Source organism: Rhamphochromis sp. 'chilingali', assembly GCF_963969265.1.
Source record: "Rhamphochromis sp. 'chilingali' genome assembly, chromosome: 1".
NCBI lineage: Eukaryota > Metazoa > Chordata > Actinopteri > Cichliformes > Cichlidae > Rhamphochromis > Rhamphochromis sp. 'chilingali'.
Genome location: NC_137929.1, coordinates 41,076,025 through 41,092,560, shown reverse-complemented (window position 1 = coordinate 41,092,560; position 16,536 = coordinate 41,076,025). Strand labels below are relative to the sequence as shown.

Below are 16,536 nucleotides of genomic sequence, written 5' to 3'. Positions count from 1 at the left end.
CTGCAGCAGGCGACGGCTGGCTCTTTGGAAAGATGGCTGTGGAGTTGTGTGAAGTGCTGTAATTAAGAGCAGATGATTTTTTATCACACTTTTTTAATCTATTCTTAATGATTTGAACAAAGCTTGTCTTGAATAAACTGTAACACTTAATTCTTTGTTTGTACTTACGTGATTTGGGCTCCTGCTTGATTTTGGTTGCTGTTGTTGCATAGTCTCTACAGAGGTCAACACTCAGGTATTCTACCATCGTGCTGCTGTTTTCTATCTAAAAGATAGAAAACAGTTCTTCGTTTAAACTTTCTTTTAAAGTTTAAAAGAAAAATATCTTAACTTGTAAAAACAAAAAGGTACCTGTGATAATGTTTTCTGCTTTACTTTTTTCTCCTTAGGCCTGACTACATTTCCTGGGTATGGTGGTGCTGAAGGCTCCCTGGCAGGCCTGCTCACCTAAAAAGTATTGATTACATTTATATGTTACTGTTTACTCACTTTAAAATTGGCCGACTATTAACTCTAACTATCATTATTAACGATAACTGTAGTACCTGTGGAAGGGTGGAGTGTTCCTGCAGCTGATGCTGCGACTTTCTGGCTCTTTGGGAGTAGTGCTGTGTATATGCAGAAGCTGCTGTAAGTAAGAACACAGCTCCATGTTAGCCTCCACATTTTGTTGTATGAGAATCATGTTTTTACTAAATTCTAACTGCGTACATACTCAGTTTGTTTTCTTCCTTGAATATGGCTGTTGCTCCAGAGTTGGCATAGCCGTACACGCTTGGTGACTCTGGAAAATTCTGTCAGGTTGACGGATAAAGTTGAGAAAAAGTTGATATGTAATGAAAACACTAACATGGAAGTTTTTGTACAGTGATCAAAAGTAACACAGCCAGCTAGGAGCATTTAGGGGGATCTGCAAGTTACTACACTTTCGGTGACCTTGATTATCAAAATGTCGGGGTCGTCTGTTCACCACGTGATTTAACGAAACATCAAGCAACTAAAGTCATTAAGTCATCCTTTACTTTTATAAATTATTTTTTTGTTATTTTTCATTCTGAAAAAAAGAAAAGGTGGTGGTGGTGGACAAAGCTTAAAGTGCTTCCTGTCACTCATTTATTGGCCTAAAAAGCAAACTCATACCTCTTCCTTTACAGTCGCCTTCTTAGCTGGTTTCCAGTATTCCGTGTCCTCCTCCCACTGATTTTTCCAGTTGTACTGCTCCTTTTGGGGGATCCTCACTCCCTTTGGTGTGCATCCCATCTTCCCCTGGTGAATTCTTAATCCCTGGTAAGTCGTAACTTTGTTCCATCCGCAGTGACAAACCTGGAGGCTCAGGTTTGAATATTCTGTTGTTTCTGTTTGTCACATAATTCAAGAGTCAAATGAAGATTTTAAATAGTTTTAAGCAAAAATAGAAATTTATAGCAATGAAAATTATTTTTTTTTAACTAATTCCGGTTTGGTTCGCTTTAATCTGCTGATATGGGATCCCGTTCTCACACCTGAGGCATAATATACGTCCCACGGCATTCCTGAGGAAAACGAAAGGTGACCTTCCGTGTTTTTATGGTAGGTGCCAGGTTATGGAGGAAATCCAGGAGAATGACGCTCCCTCAGTAATAGACGTTTGAACCATGTATTCCAGCCCTAACCCTAACCACAACTTTAATGCTGTTAGATAGTGTTAGATAGTAAAATAAAGGTACATGTGTAGATTCATTCCAAACAGTTCTCATGTTTCCTCATTTTTCTCATGATATAGGGATGTGTTGGGTGCCCAGAAGCGTAATATGATTTGTCACCTAGCGTAAAATGTTACACTTTGGGAGTGAGAACATGTTGGATCAGGTCTTTTCCTATTGGGGTGTTTTTATCAGTTTGAAAGAAAAGTTATAATCTTGAACTCACACAACATAATATTTAAAAAACAAACAAACCTACCAATCTTGAAAGAGGTGCAGACATCTAGCCTGAGGTCCATTTGAGTTTTTGTGTGTCCCACATAGCTCTGTGTGTAATGCTGTGGAGGGTCTGAAACCCTCACACCCTTCGGGGTGCATCCCATCTTCCCCTGGTGAATTCTCAGGCCCTGGTAAGTTGTCACTTTGGACCATCCGCAGGAGTGACAAACCTGGAGCTCCATTTTTGCTGCGTGTCTGCATTACACACACAACAAAAGACACACAGAGGATGCTGTGTGACTTCCTTTTTTGCTCTCAAAATAACTGTGCTGACTGCACAGAGTGATTCACGAAACACTATCAAGAACGTAAACTTTCTGTGATTGTTATTACAGTGTTCATTTTACCTCAAATGTGAGAACAGTTATCTTTTACCATTTTCTTGTGTTGTGCGCACAAAAACTATGATTTTTTTTTTTCTTTTCAAAATGTGCATTAACATCTGGATCATCATATAAACGTTTAAAAACATCCAAGCTACAACAGCTGCAGCGGCTCAGGTAGCGAAAGTGACACACTTCCCCTTATTCACAGCTGCTGTGGGTCCATCTTTTCTACTGTAAGTCGTCACTTCCCTAATATTAGAAAACTAAATTTTTAATTGCTAATATTATTTACCTAACTGGCTTGTGTTGGTTGCAGACCTACTGCATTAAAAGCAGCAGGCTGGCATCAAAAGGCAGCCACTGGGTCGTCTTCCAGGTAACTGTCTGATGATAGACAACAGGAAAGCACCGTAAAACATCAGTTTCATTACTTCCCTTTTCAATTTTGACGTGACTACAGCTAAACCTCTACATGTGTCTTCTCCATCACCTACTTCTATCATAGTTTAAACAAACTAAATAATAATAATAATAACAATAAAGTAGTCAATTCTACTTTTTTAAAAATTGATTACAATTCCTGGAGTACGTTAGATATCCATTTGTAGCATCACACCGAAATAAGCTGTGACTTGATGATGTACAGGCTCCTCATTATTTAGGGCACTGTGGATTCTTGATTTTGCTCTCCTCTGTTTTCTATCGTAACAAACAATAGCAAAGATCAGCTGGATAAATCTGCTCTCTGTGTTACTTACAATAGAATCAGGGCGATGGATGCATGTGGTGCCTCTACTGTGCACTCTTCTCTTCCTTTGTCTACCGTTACCTCTGTGCTGACATGATGTTTGGTATGCTTTGTTTTGTGCTTTTACTTTCGTTTCCGGAAAAAAGAAAAAAAAAGAAGGAGGAAAAAAACCCGCCAACCGCCCCTGATAGATTTGCCCAGACATGATTCAACTGCATATTATCACGGCACACAAACATGGTCACAGCCATGATGAATAAAAAAGGAGAGAAAAAGTTATATTTTCAAACAGGGATTTTATTCATTACATGCTGTTTGACATTGCCTGACAACACTGAATGTCATTCATTTAGCCTGAAAGTTGACTACTTTTCTGGAAGCAAGGCAAAATAAGGAAAGGAAAGCAGTTTACATTTTTATGTTGTTTTCAGATGATGCATTGTTCTGTACACTGAGGCTTTTAGGAAACCTTGAAACTGTAAAAGTGTACATTTGATATTTGTGTGTACTTTTTATGGGACAGTGGTGACACAGCTAATCATGGACCTTGACTCAGTTACAAGAACTGTCTGTGCTCTGCTTTAATTATCTCAAGTTCCAGACTGACCTCAGTCACCGCTTTGCCATAAAAAAAATACAGACGAGTTTGCAATGTGAAAAACTTCAAAATAAAATTAAACACAATACAAGTCTGTGCTAAAGAACAGCCACAAAACACCCCAAAATAATTAAGTGGGATACATAACTAAAAAACTGGGAATATAATTAAAGTATATGTTTTGAAAGCCCCTTATAACACAATATTTTATTGCTGATCTTTATTGCCCATACATTCACTTAAACACAGACTGTTGTTGCTGTTGCAGCTGATCAAGCTAGAGGTAGGTTGTGGTTATTTTGTCATATGTGCCGATATTAAACCACATTCAGCTAAAAGTGTAAAATCAAATGTTCCGTCAATCAAGAATAATGTTGGATCAGTGTTTCAATATTTATATCTTTTATTAGATGTTCATGTGGTTTGGTTATTTATCTTTTGGTTGAAAGTACACTGGGATAGGACTTTTTTTTTTATTAGTGATCTTAATAGTATTTGTTTTTTCATATTAATGTATTTTTTTAATCTAATTGAATACAATCTATTTAATAATAATAATAATATATTGGATTTATATAGCGCTTTTCAAGGCACCCAAAGCGCTTTACAATGCCACTATTCAGTCACTCTCACATTCACACACTGGTGGAGGCAGCTACAGTTGTAGCCACAGCTGCCCTGGGGCAGACTGACAGAAGCCAGGCTGCCATATCGCGCCATCGGCCCCTCTGGCCAACACCAGTAGGCGGTAGGTGAAGTGTCTTGCCCAAGGACACAACGGCCAGGACAGAGAGCCCGGGGATCGAACCGGCGACCTTCCGGTTACAGATTCTATTTTTGGAGTGTATTTTTAAATTAAATTGTGTTAAAATGTACAAAACAGTGATGTCATGTTTTGTGACGAGGACCCAGGCACAGAGGGACTTGATGAATTTAAGAATCTTATGATTTAATAAAGAAATTTGCAGACTTGCACAGAGAGGGTAAAATTATGATGACTGATAACGGAGATGAAGACAACAGACGATCAGGGACAGGGAGCAACAGGGGTTTAAATGCACCAAGGAGACAGTCAGAAGGAACTTGGGACAACTGGAGACATTTAGGGATGCAGGGACTGACAGACACGGGGAAGACGTGTCATCGTGCTTTGCCTTGTTACCCATATTAGATTCTTGATGAATGTGTGTTGTTGTTATTCAGCCTGGTTCAATGTGCCCCTTTTTAACTTTGAGCACCCGCCCCTTTAAACGTCTCTGCATGGCCCTGTTGTCATGGTAAAAAAAAAAAGAGGAGAAAAAAGATTCTTCAGTACTGTGCCCAGATGTTTTCACTATGTTCCACTTGGTCAGAAGTTTGGGACAGTTATTGTCCCATCCAAGAGTTTTGGCATTGATACGTGAGCAGAAGAATTACAGAAATTTGTATTTATACAATATCAAAGACGGAGAACACATGAAGTCTCACCCTTAGGGATGGTTACTGGTATCCGGCGCCATGATGGCACCGGTTCTGACATAAACGGTAGTAACCAGACCGAAAAGCAGCGCACATTTTGGTGCTTTATTTCGGTGTTTTTTTTCCTGAGCTGTGATACACTTTAGATTCTAGCCAATTATTTTACGTTTCCGAGGATAGTAGGCGGGACCTGGTACGTACGTTCTGTTAGAGCAGAGCTACAGATTAAACTAAAAAATCAAAATTGTTGAAATTTGGACAATCTTACCTGCTTGATAGACAGGTGAGAAAACTCTGTTTGCACAAAGAAAAACATTAAACTGTTACTGAACACCTGAACAAATAAATTGCTCACCAGTGATGCATTCCCTGCACCAGATCCAGTGCATTTGGTTATTACTGCTTTTTCACAGCAGAGATAATCAAAGGATCGCTGTTTTTCTCATTTTGTTTTGGGTGTGGACTGAAATATGGGAGGATCTCACCACCGAACAAACACTCAGTAAATGAGTAGATGTGAGACTGTGACGTCACATCGTAAAAGGACACGAGACCTTCCTCGTAATCTACAAACACCCCGACTTTCTGAGGTTTTCCTTTAAGTGAAAGGCTCACGGGTGGTGTTGCCAGGGCTAAATAGTTCTGGTCTTCATAATGTACAATAACCCAGTAACCGTTGTCAGGATTGATCGAGAGATTCCCCTTGCGGTTTGCGTAACGTCTTGCCACACCCAGATCCCACCCGGGCTTGTTCCTGACCTTCACCTCCCAGTATGCCCTGCCAGAGGACAGCCTGTTGAGCCCCAGGACACTTCCAAATACATCAAACCTCTGCGGAGAATCAGGATATTTCAACGTCTTTCCACCATCTCTCACTCTTTTCCCATTATCAAAAATTTCAAGGCTTTGGTGTGCAGTAGTTGGGTCCAACTTCACATCCACTGCAGTCAAAAGAATACAAGTGTGTGTGTTTTTTTTTTTTGTCCATTCACAATGAAGATGTAGAACAATCACCATGTTCTTCTATTTAAATACTGTTTTTATTTTGACATACACACCTGCAAATGTAGAAATCCTCTTGAATTCTGTGGAAGCAGCAATCGGAGTAAGATGCAGTATATCAAGTATAGATTTTAACACAAGTCATGACGAATTAAAGGACTCACCAATGGGTGAGAGTTTATCCAGTTCCTCGCGAATTTGCTTCATCATGGTTGAAGTTGTAGCTGTCAGTGTGCCGATGGAGAGTGAAGTGTCAACATGGTCATTTATCCCATTAGATTCCTTCAGGACTCTTAGAGGAGAAACCTGTTTGTGTGTGTGCAGACACCATGAAATTTATTGATTTTAGTGAAGCAGAACTGACACGGCACATAAATTAAATGTTTCCTCTTTTAAGTGCTTTTATGCTCCAGTATTTTTAAAAAGCAGAAGACGGACTTCAGGCCTTTGTGGCTCACCTCCAAGTCTGGGTTTTTGATTGACTCATCAATGGCCTTTTTAAGCACATCAAGTTCTCTCTGAAGCTTCTGGAGGAGATCCTGACTGTCTCTTTCAACTTTCCATCTCCTAGAGTGTGCAAAAGACAGCCTATTTTATTAAAATGTACTGCACCATAGCAACATAAAGGATCTCCGTGGTGATGTTAAGCTGTTCATCACTGATAAACTAAGTGACTAACTGTAACTTAACATCACAGGACCAACCTTTCGTTCAGAGGCTGAATGGCTTTCTGCCGAGCATCATCCACAATATTTATTATGTGGGAGAAGAAATTGTTGACTTCCAGCCACTCTTCATCCAAACTAGCCTGAAAGCCGTCAAACAGAGTGGAGGGTTTTGATCAATAAACAAAAAACAACAACAACAACAACAACAAAAAAACATATGTTACAGTCTTTACCTTGCAGGCTAATTCTGATGATCTGACTTCTGCCATCTTTTGCTCTCTGATATGAATTTGCTGCTCGAAATCAGCTTTCAGTTTTTCATGTTTAGCCTAGAAAGAGGACAAAAGACACGTATAATACTTACAAGTTATAATAAGTTTAAAAAAAGAATGTCAGCTCTGTACGTCTGCAACTAGAGTTATGCTCAGATTTGCAGGCAGGAGAGTTTTGTGTTTTTCAGGTTTGCAAGCATTTACAAGATTTTCTGCTTTGAGCTTGTACCAAAAACGATGGCATGTCATCTAACAAGTGTTAACAAGGGTATGTCACTGGACCCTGCAAATGTTAACGTCATGGTGGAGCTAGAAAAAGAGCCCAGTTATTAATCAACCTGGAGAACTGATTAATATTGGATGGAAAATGAAATCTCAGAAACAGCAGTTCCTCTAGTCGCCACTTGAGGCTCGCTCCTAAAGTGATTCAGTCCAAACAGACAGATTGTAGTGTTAAAATGCCCAGCTGAACAGCAACAAAAGACATGTTTACAACCAGGTACAAAACTGTAATAGCTGCCCCCTTCATAATAGCTTTACTGTCAATATATGGCTATATAACCAACCTATGTGAATATTAATAAAGGCCTAAAGTGAGGGATGTGGTGGTTTTGATTGAGCCATATGCAAACACACAGCTGTAGCCGTAGGTATCTCCAAGGCTTTATTTCACAAGCTACAGTGTTTCTGATGTTTTTGCCTTTTGAAGCATTTTCAGCTTTTCTTAGGGTTTAGTGAGACAAATTCCAGTTATTATTACTCTGTTACTAGGCACTAGTAACAGTAACTGTTACTGTAGTAACTGTATTAAAATTGCAGAACCTTTTGTAGATTTTTGGCTTTCTTCTCTTCCTCCAAGGCTATCCCTATAAGACCAATTGCTGCTTGCTGAGCTGCGGTCCTAGGACTCTCCAAGAACTGTGCCACCTATAAGATACAACAAGAGCAACAGAGCACAAGGGTCAAACTTGACCTTAAGCTCGAACAAAGAAAGTCATAGAAAGGTGTTTAGGCAACCTTGGTGCTCATGTCCTCCAAGGCCTAATATATTGTAGTGAAGTTCTGTTCACCAAAATGAAATCTGCTTGAGCTGTTATTGGTTTTTACCATGACAGAAATTTGAAAATGATATCTTGAAAACTAGTTAAGAAACAGACAGACAGACAAATAAACAAATGGAACTGATTACATACTCTTTACCGTCGGAAGAAGAATTAAACTATTGTTTATATAGTTTTACTTTGAAGTCAACAATGAATCTGTTGAACAATGCAGCCAAAAGGCCTGTTAAATTCTTAGCAAATGAGCAAAATGATGTATTTGGCCACTTTGTGCTCTTGTAGAGGAGCTTTATTTTGGCTTGATAAGGTACACTTCAGTATGAGTCCATTTTACATGCATCAGAATGGTGGTTCTTAATAAATATGCAGTACCTGAGCTCTGGAAACATCAAAGCGGGCCAAAGTAGTTTGATGAGAGGACTGAGGAGTCTCATAGACTGTAAAGAAAGAAGACAGGCCCTGCTCACTGTTTTGTGTCTGTTATCAGTTGTAATTGTTTTAAATGTGATGTGGGGGTTGCTATACTGCTAAATTCCATAAATTGCTGAAATACATTACCTCTCATTGTAAACTGGGATGATAAGAGAAGTGTTAGTGAGGATATTTCTCTTGGCCCTACATCAGCACAAACACATTACAATCGATTGCACTCACCAGAACTCTCTATATTGATTTCAGGTTCATTGTGGCTCGGTGGAAAGAACCTGAATCCCTGGTGACCTCTGAAGCATCTACATTTGGTGACACCACAGCGGGAACACTGTGCATTCATGTTGAATAAGTTGGATGTCTGTAACACAATATTGCCAACATATTTGTGAGTGAATCAAAAAAAAGCAGTGGATGATTAAATTTACTTTCACAACATCCTTAACTCTATGTCTACCTCTCCCTAAATTTCACCACACCTCTGCACTCCTCTGTTAAGCGGTTTCTTTCATCTGTTTGCTTATGTTTCTTTTCATTTTAATAGTGACAAAACAAAACTTAAATTGAGAGCTTTATCGTTTGGATTTTTTATTTTGTTTTTTGTGACCATAGTAGTCGTGGCACAGACTGCATAGTGGCAGTGTTTAGAACTTTCAGAAAAGTAAGTGTTGTTCCAAATTATTTGAAGTATTGAGCTTTTCCTAACATGAGGAACCAAACTCAAAAAGGGATACTACTGGTACAGTACCCCCAAAAGGTTGATTCTCTTCATCTGGACGTAACTACCTGGATGATTGAACATGCATCAACATACTGGTACAGTAGTTTCATGGGTTTAATAAGGGTTTCAGGTTAAAAATAGCTTTTTTGGTGCAATGCTGTCATAGTTATTAACACTGATGTCTTTATATCAAATATACATATCCACATGAGACAAACAAGATATTTATTTATTTATTTTTCAAGCCAATTGACATCAGGAAGTTAAATGGAGAGTATTGTCTCAGTAAGATTACATTTTGACAGGTCAGCATCTCAGTGAAATGAAAGTTATTTTTTCAAGAATGACCTGGGCTTAGAGGTGTTAAGACTGAACAACGTGCAACACGATTGATCTAGCATGTCTGTGTACTGTGGGAGGAAATACCCAAGCAGGCACGGGGGGAAAATGCAAGCTCCACACTATCCCCAGCCTGAATTCAAATCTAGGAGCATTATAAAGTACAACAACAGTACTATAGATCGATTTGTGTGTGTAACAGTCACTGTGGTTTCTAATCCTAATCAACTTGGTGTGGGAGAAAAATGTATTTATGTGTGGTTATACTGTACATAATGTTTAATAAAAGATAAAGGTAGAAATAAATTGGGTCGTGTCCATAACACAGGGATCTACATAAATTTCATTAGTTTTATTGATGCTACAAGAATAAAACATTTGTGTTATGGTTATATATAAACCATTTATAACCACATATTTATAAACTTAACTTAACTTAAACTATAAATATAAAACTACCTTTTAGTGTTTGACCACGCGTGATTATTGGAAAGTGACATGATCCTTTGCACAGCACAAACACTCACACCCTGAAATCTACTTTGGACTAGAAGGAGTTAAAATGAGTTTATAGGAGTAGTGTTTGCATTTCAGGTTGGATTTGTTTATTCCTGCAATGGAAAGAAAAGCAGTCTAGTGGGAAAATATTGTTTCATGTGTAGCTGAGCACACACCCTGCAACCTGCGGTATAACCATGACAGCTTCCTCATCCCTTATCCTTGTGCCTCGCTATAACGCCTTTCAATTGTGTTCTGTGTCCTGATTGGCTGTATACCACTGTCAATCAATCTCCTCCGTGCAGCGTTTCCTTTACAGTACAGAATGCGTAATGCTCGTCACATTTACATAAATCTTTTCTACTTAGGTTCTAGGGTGTTTAAACAAGAGAGAAAAGTGTGAAAATATTCATGCCCGTCTGACAAAAGACCGGCATATTTAAGGTCTTCACAGCCCTAAAACATCTGTAATAATTGTTTTGTTTTTTTGTTTTTTTTTGTGTGTGTGTGTGTGTGTGTGTGTGTGTGTGTGTGTGTGTGTGTGTGTGTGTGTGTGTGTGTTTAAGCTATATACTTCGCGTATTTCGCCTATTGCAGGTTAACGGGTTGGATTTGCGGGTCATTAACAGGTTGGATTTGGTTATTCCTGTCATGGAAAGAAAAGCAGTGTAATGAAAAGAAAAAAGTTTCGTGTGTAGCTGAGCACACACCCTGCAACCTGCACTTCACTTTGATAACAATGACAGCTTCCTTATCTTAAAACGATCCGCATATAAATAATTGGAGTTGTGTTGCACAAGTTGGTCTCTATAATTTTGTTTAGCTACACTACAATCTACCTGTTAACTATGAACTTTTTAGATTTTAATTCATACACAAGATGACTTCACAGCATCTACACAAAATGAAAAACATATAAAAACACAATATTATACAAAGGCGTGATATTTTAATATGATCTGGTTTTCTTTCGCTCATACAGGCATGACAGTGAGTGGATTAGTTAGACTGTCAGGCTATTTTTATCATGAAACGTTTCAAAAAGTTCAAAGTAACACCAGCAGCCTACCTGCTCTCCTCCGTATCTCGATGCTGTGCGATCTGTTGCTTTCTCGACACTCTGCTCCTCTCTGGTAAAGATTCAGCGGTTCCAGTTTCGTTTTTTCCCGAAACCATCCGTTTAAATTCAACTGTAAAGAGTTGCGACACATCATTGCGAAATACTGGAAACGTCATGGAAAAGAAACAAACAAACGCGAAAAAAATGGAACTGCGTTTATTAATTCTTTAAGAAAAACAAGAGAAAACAAACACAAACACAGCTGAGATCCTCCTGTGACTGTACATGGCTGGTCTGTCAGTAAATCGGATACTAACATCTTTTTTTATACTGTAGTGTAAAGGAGAAGGTGTTTACCACACGTGTGGGGCTTTGCGTGAAAAAGACACTCGCGCAAGTCTTTCTTTCATGTTTCATGCTGAACAACACAAAAAGTGTACTGGCTATACTCTGTAATTATCATATCCTCCTGCGCTCGACTAATTGGACGATAAAGAAGACAGAGACAGAGAGAGACAGATGAGTTTATTTATTTCCCATTTCCAGCATGAAACAAAAGCAACATGGAGACTTATGACAGCAGACCGGAGCTGTGTCCCAATCCAGCGGTCTACGTGGACTAGGTAGGCAGGGTATGGCGTTATTTTTGTGCCATGTGAGCTCTGAGCACACGTAAAAAAAAAAAAAAAAAAAAAAAACCCAAATAAACCAAACCAAAACAAAAGAAACGTTGAGCGCATGTAACAAATACTGGGCTGGGACAAAAAAAAAATCGGCCCAGTATTTTGACTAGAGACCGACCCACCAGGTATTAAAGCCATAAAGCCTTTAAATGAAAACGAATGCTGTTGTAGTCAAAGGAGCTTGCAAAGAAAAGCGTCTGGACTTCTTTAAGTTGCTTGAAGACGTTTCACCTCACATCCGAGAAGCTTCTTCAGTTCTAAGGTCAAATGGTGGAGAGTCCCAGATATAAACCTAGTGGGAGTAACCCCCCACAGAGGGACAAAAGGACCCCCTAATGATCCTCTAATCGCCTGAGCCAAGGTGTGAAACTGGGTGTGGGTCCCAATCAGCCAGAGTTTCGGGTGAGTTCATTGTGAAATCGCCCCTGCCTTATAGGTACAATGTTGCTGTTGAGGGGTTTCTGCTGCTCCTGCTGCTGATAGTGCTGGAGGGCAGGGCTGTGTTGAGCTGAGATTGTAGACATTAAAAAGTCCATAGGAGAGATGGTGGCTGATTAAACAAGTATCATGAGATAATAACAAAATGCAAAGATTGGTGACAGCACTTGGAACCATAAGGCAACAAAAACTGTGAGAAATAATTTAGGCTCTGCCTGTGAATCACTCTTTGCTTCTCTTCTTCCTTCCATCCCATCATTTCATATATCACTCTCCACTTGCTGTCTATCTGAGAACAAGGCACAACTTGCTATTGCACTAAACTATAATTTAATTATCCACACCTAACAACTCTTGCACTTAATCTATAATAAAATGATGACAGAAAAATGTTATAGCCCTGCCTTTAGTAGCCTCACACAGCTCCTACTGTTTCCTCCTCATGTCCTTACCAGGCATGTCTGGACAATGTTATATCAAGAGTACTAATTTAAAAAAATCCATATACATATGGATATATACGTGCTCTTTGTGAGCTCGTTCCCGGCTCGTAACCAGCGCGTTCTGCCGTCAAGAGCGATCATTGGTTAAATGTGATTATGTGACTGATGCAAGCCAGATCCTTTTATTTAGGAAAACCGTGATTAATAGTTAAATATTATTGTTGAGGACTCTGCACGCCCACACACATAATATATATATATATATATATATATATATATATATATATATATATATATATATATATATAATTTTTCTTTTTTTTTTTTTAAAGTTGCCTCAACAAAAGGGCACTTTGGGCACTCATCAGCAGTGTTGGTCAAGTTACTTGAAAAAAGTAATTAATTACTTAATTACTTTTTAAAAACACGATTTACAACCTGAATAGGTAATAAAGTGATAGATCTTTCAGCCCAATTCTACTTTTTCTACATAATCCATCATACAAAATGTAATCAAATGGAAAAGTCTCTTTTTTTAACTTGTTTTATCAGTTTTAATCTTTTAACTTTATGCATCAAGCAAAAATTTAATTATATGCAACATTCTCTGAATTGAATAAATTAGTTTAACATTTAAACCTATTTTCTGCACATTCCAGCACATAGAATAAAATATTTTTTGTGTTTACACTCAGTCTTTCAAATAGATGCAAGTAAAACACAGCAGAAAATAAATAAAGTCAAAGACTCAGCGGTCCTGTTGCTCTATTTTCACCTGTAAAGCAGGACTGCGGTAGGCAAAAAAAAAAAAAAAAAACTGCGGTAGGCGGAGGTTTACCCTGGTGCAGGTGTGCTGTGGTCAGTTGAAGAATCCGCGAGTTTCTCTGTGAGTTTCCCATTACGTGGTAGCTACTCGGTGCTTGCTTGGAAGTTTAGGGTTTTTTTTCGCTGTAAAAATAAGTTTTCTTCCCACGCACGATGGACGCTAATGTTTCTGTCACTTTTTATGGAATCAAACTCAAAGTAAGGTCAGTACTTCCACGCTTTAAACGCTGCACGCTCATACTCTCTCCCACAATCGATATGCGATCCATTGTTGATCTGCACACAGCTGTTGTCACTAACGGCGCTCGCTTACGTCACTGTCATGAGACATTCTCGCAAAAAAAAATCACAGTTTTAGTAACGCAGTAACGCAGCGTTCATACGGAAAAGTAACAGTAATCTAATTACCGTTTTTGCAATAGTAATCCCTTACTTTACTCGTTACTTGAAAAAAGTAATCAGATTACAGTAACTCTGTTACTCCGCTCATCAGGGAAGGGGGCGGGTGCTCAAGCCCCTCTAACCCCCCCCCCCCCCCCCCCCCGCACGTGCCTGAAGCAAAGAAAACAGGTAAAACCTCTCCTGAAGTAAAGACACATTGAGGTGCAGCAGTTGCAGTAAAAAAAATAGGCTGTAAGGTCTGGCTGAACGAGTGCGTGTACAGGAAGTCGTACCTTCAAAACAGAGGAGAAATCCCGCACCGCTGCCTACAACACGGGACTTACGACGGGGGACATGGACCCGTACAAAGCCGCGTCATATAACGTGCGGAGGGCGGTGAAAGAGGCGAAGCAGCGCTACGGGAGGAAACTAGAGTCACAACTCCAACAGAGTGACTCTAGGAGCCTGTGGCGGGGACTAAGGACAATAACGGACTATAAAGCACCAACAACCGGTATGACGAACGCGGCCGTGACTCTGGCAGACGAGCTGAACACTTTCTATGCTCGCTTCGAGGCTGCAGCTAAGGTCTCCAACAATGCTAGTGTTAGCGGCGCTAACGGCTGCAGACAGGAAGATACTGCCAGCACCGGAAATGTGCTCGTCATCTGCGAGCATGAAGTAAGGAGAGCCTTCAGAAGAGTGAACACCAGGAAAGCAGCAGGACCAGACGGCATCCCAGGTCGTATCCTCAGAGACTGCGCATACCAGCTAGCTCCTGTGTTCACTGAGATATTCAACATCTCTTTATCTCAGTTGGTGATCCCCACATGCTTCAAAGAGTCCATCATTGTTCCTGTCCCGAAGAAACCCCACCCTGCTTCTCTCAATGACTATCGCCCTGTAGCCCTCACCTCAGTAGTGATGAAGTGCTTTGAACGCCTGGTCAGAGACTTCATCATTTCTTCACTACCAGACACACTGGACCCACTACAGTTCGCTTACCGTCCAAATCGTTCCACAGACGATGCCATCTCTCATCTCCTCCACACATCACTCACTCACTTGGACACTAGAAGGGGGAATTATGTTAAAATGCTCTTCATAGACTACAGCTCTGCATTTAATACCATAATTCCCTCCACACTCACCACCAAGCTGGAGCATCTGGGACTCAGCTCATCTATGTGTCAGTGGATCTCCAACTTCCTAACTGGCAGACCACAGGCAGTAAGGATGGGCGGACATGTCTCAGCCTCCACCACTCTCAGCACTGGAGCCCCCCAGGGGTGTGTTCTGAGCCCCCTGCTGTACTCTTTGTACACATATGACTGTGTGGCCACTACCAGCTCCACCACCATCATCAAGTTTGCTGACGACACCGTCGTGGTGGGCCTGATCTCTGATAACAACGAGACGGCCTACCTGAAGGAGATTAGGAATCTGGAGAACTGGTGCCAGAGGAACAACCTCCTTCTAAACGTCAGTAAGACAAAGGAGCTGATAGTGGACTTCAGCACTAAGCAGGAGAGGAACTACCAGACCCCCGTCATCAACGAGTGCCCAGTGGAGAGAGTGGACAGCTTCAAATACCTCGGAGTTCACATCACGCAGGACCTGTCATGGTCCTGTCACATCAACACCGTGGTGAAAAAGGCCCGTCAGCGTCTCTACCACCTCAGACGCTTGAGAGACTTCCAACTGCCCTCCAAGGTGCTCAGGAACTTTTACTCCTGCACCATAGAGAGCATCCTGACGGGAAACATCTTAACCTGGTTCGGGAACAGCACCATGCAGGACAGACGAGCTCTACAGAGGGTTGTGCGGTCAGCTGAGCGCACCATCCGCTCCGAGCTCCCTGACCTGCACTCAATCTACAGCAGGCGGTGCTGGACCAAGGCCAGGAAGATCGTGAAGGACCTCAGCCATCCCAACAACAGACTGTTCTCTCTGTTGAGGTCAGGAAAGCGATTCCGCTCCCTGAAGACCAACACAGAGAGACTGAGGAGGAGCTTCTTCCCGCAGGCGATACGGTCTCTCAATCACACCACCACACAGTACTGACCCACACATATGGTTCTTACACACACACTGGACTTTCTGGACATTGTTTTCACTTCATTACTTAAATCACGCTGCTGTTATTGTGTATATATTTATTTATATTTCTTCATACATTCTTATATAGTTCTATATTGTGTATTTTGTTGTACAGTTATTTTATTTTCAACTTTAATTTATATATTTTATCTTATTCTTTCCCAGTTAAATTTACCCTTCATTCTAATTTGTGTTGTACAGTTATTTCATTTTTAACCTTAATTTATATTTTATTCCTTCCTAGTAAAATTTACCCTTTTTAATTTTTCATATTTATTTCCTATCTTATTCATAGCCTTTTCCTTTTTTGTTTTCTTTAGGTCACGAGCAGTTGTCCAAGCATTTCACTGCATATCGTACTGTGTATGACTGTGTACGTGACAAATAAAATTTGAATTTGAATTTGAAATTTGAAATCTGAGAGTGGTGCATTTTCACAAGCTGTAGAAAAAGATGATAGTAATCATCAGCCATGTTTTTTATTGTATTTTTCTCAATTTTACATATAAACATTCTCATATTGTG

General features: G+C 40.1%; 2 protein-coding genes across 2 annotated transcripts in view; both read right to left on the bottom strand.

Moving 5' to 3' along the window:
* LOC308408215 (uncharacterized protein) overlaps nucleotides 1-16,536 on the bottom strand; it is a 64,381-nt gene that overhangs the window by 32,661 nt on the left and 15,184 nt on the right. The gene's annotated exons all lie outside the window — the stretch shown is intronic.
* On the bottom strand, nucleotides 3,312-11,222 carry LOC308391907 (zinc finger protein RFP). Its single transcript, XM_080874685.1, has 10 exons — nucleotides 11,151-11,222; nucleotides 8,749-8,884; nucleotides 8,467-8,531; nucleotides 7,856-7,960; nucleotides 6,995-7,090; nucleotides 6,798-6,901; nucleotides 6,552-6,660; nucleotides 6,258-6,399; nucleotides 6,150-6,176; nucleotides 3,312-6,032 (listed from the first exon to the last, which is right to left on the bottom strand). Exons 2-10 carry the CDS (start codon nucleotides 8,864-8,866, stop codon nucleotides 5,488-5,490), a joined length of 1,311 nt encoding a protein of 436 aa, XP_080730811.1. The 5' UTR covers nucleotides 8,867-8,884; nucleotides 11,151-11,222; the 3' UTR covers nucleotides 3,312-5,487.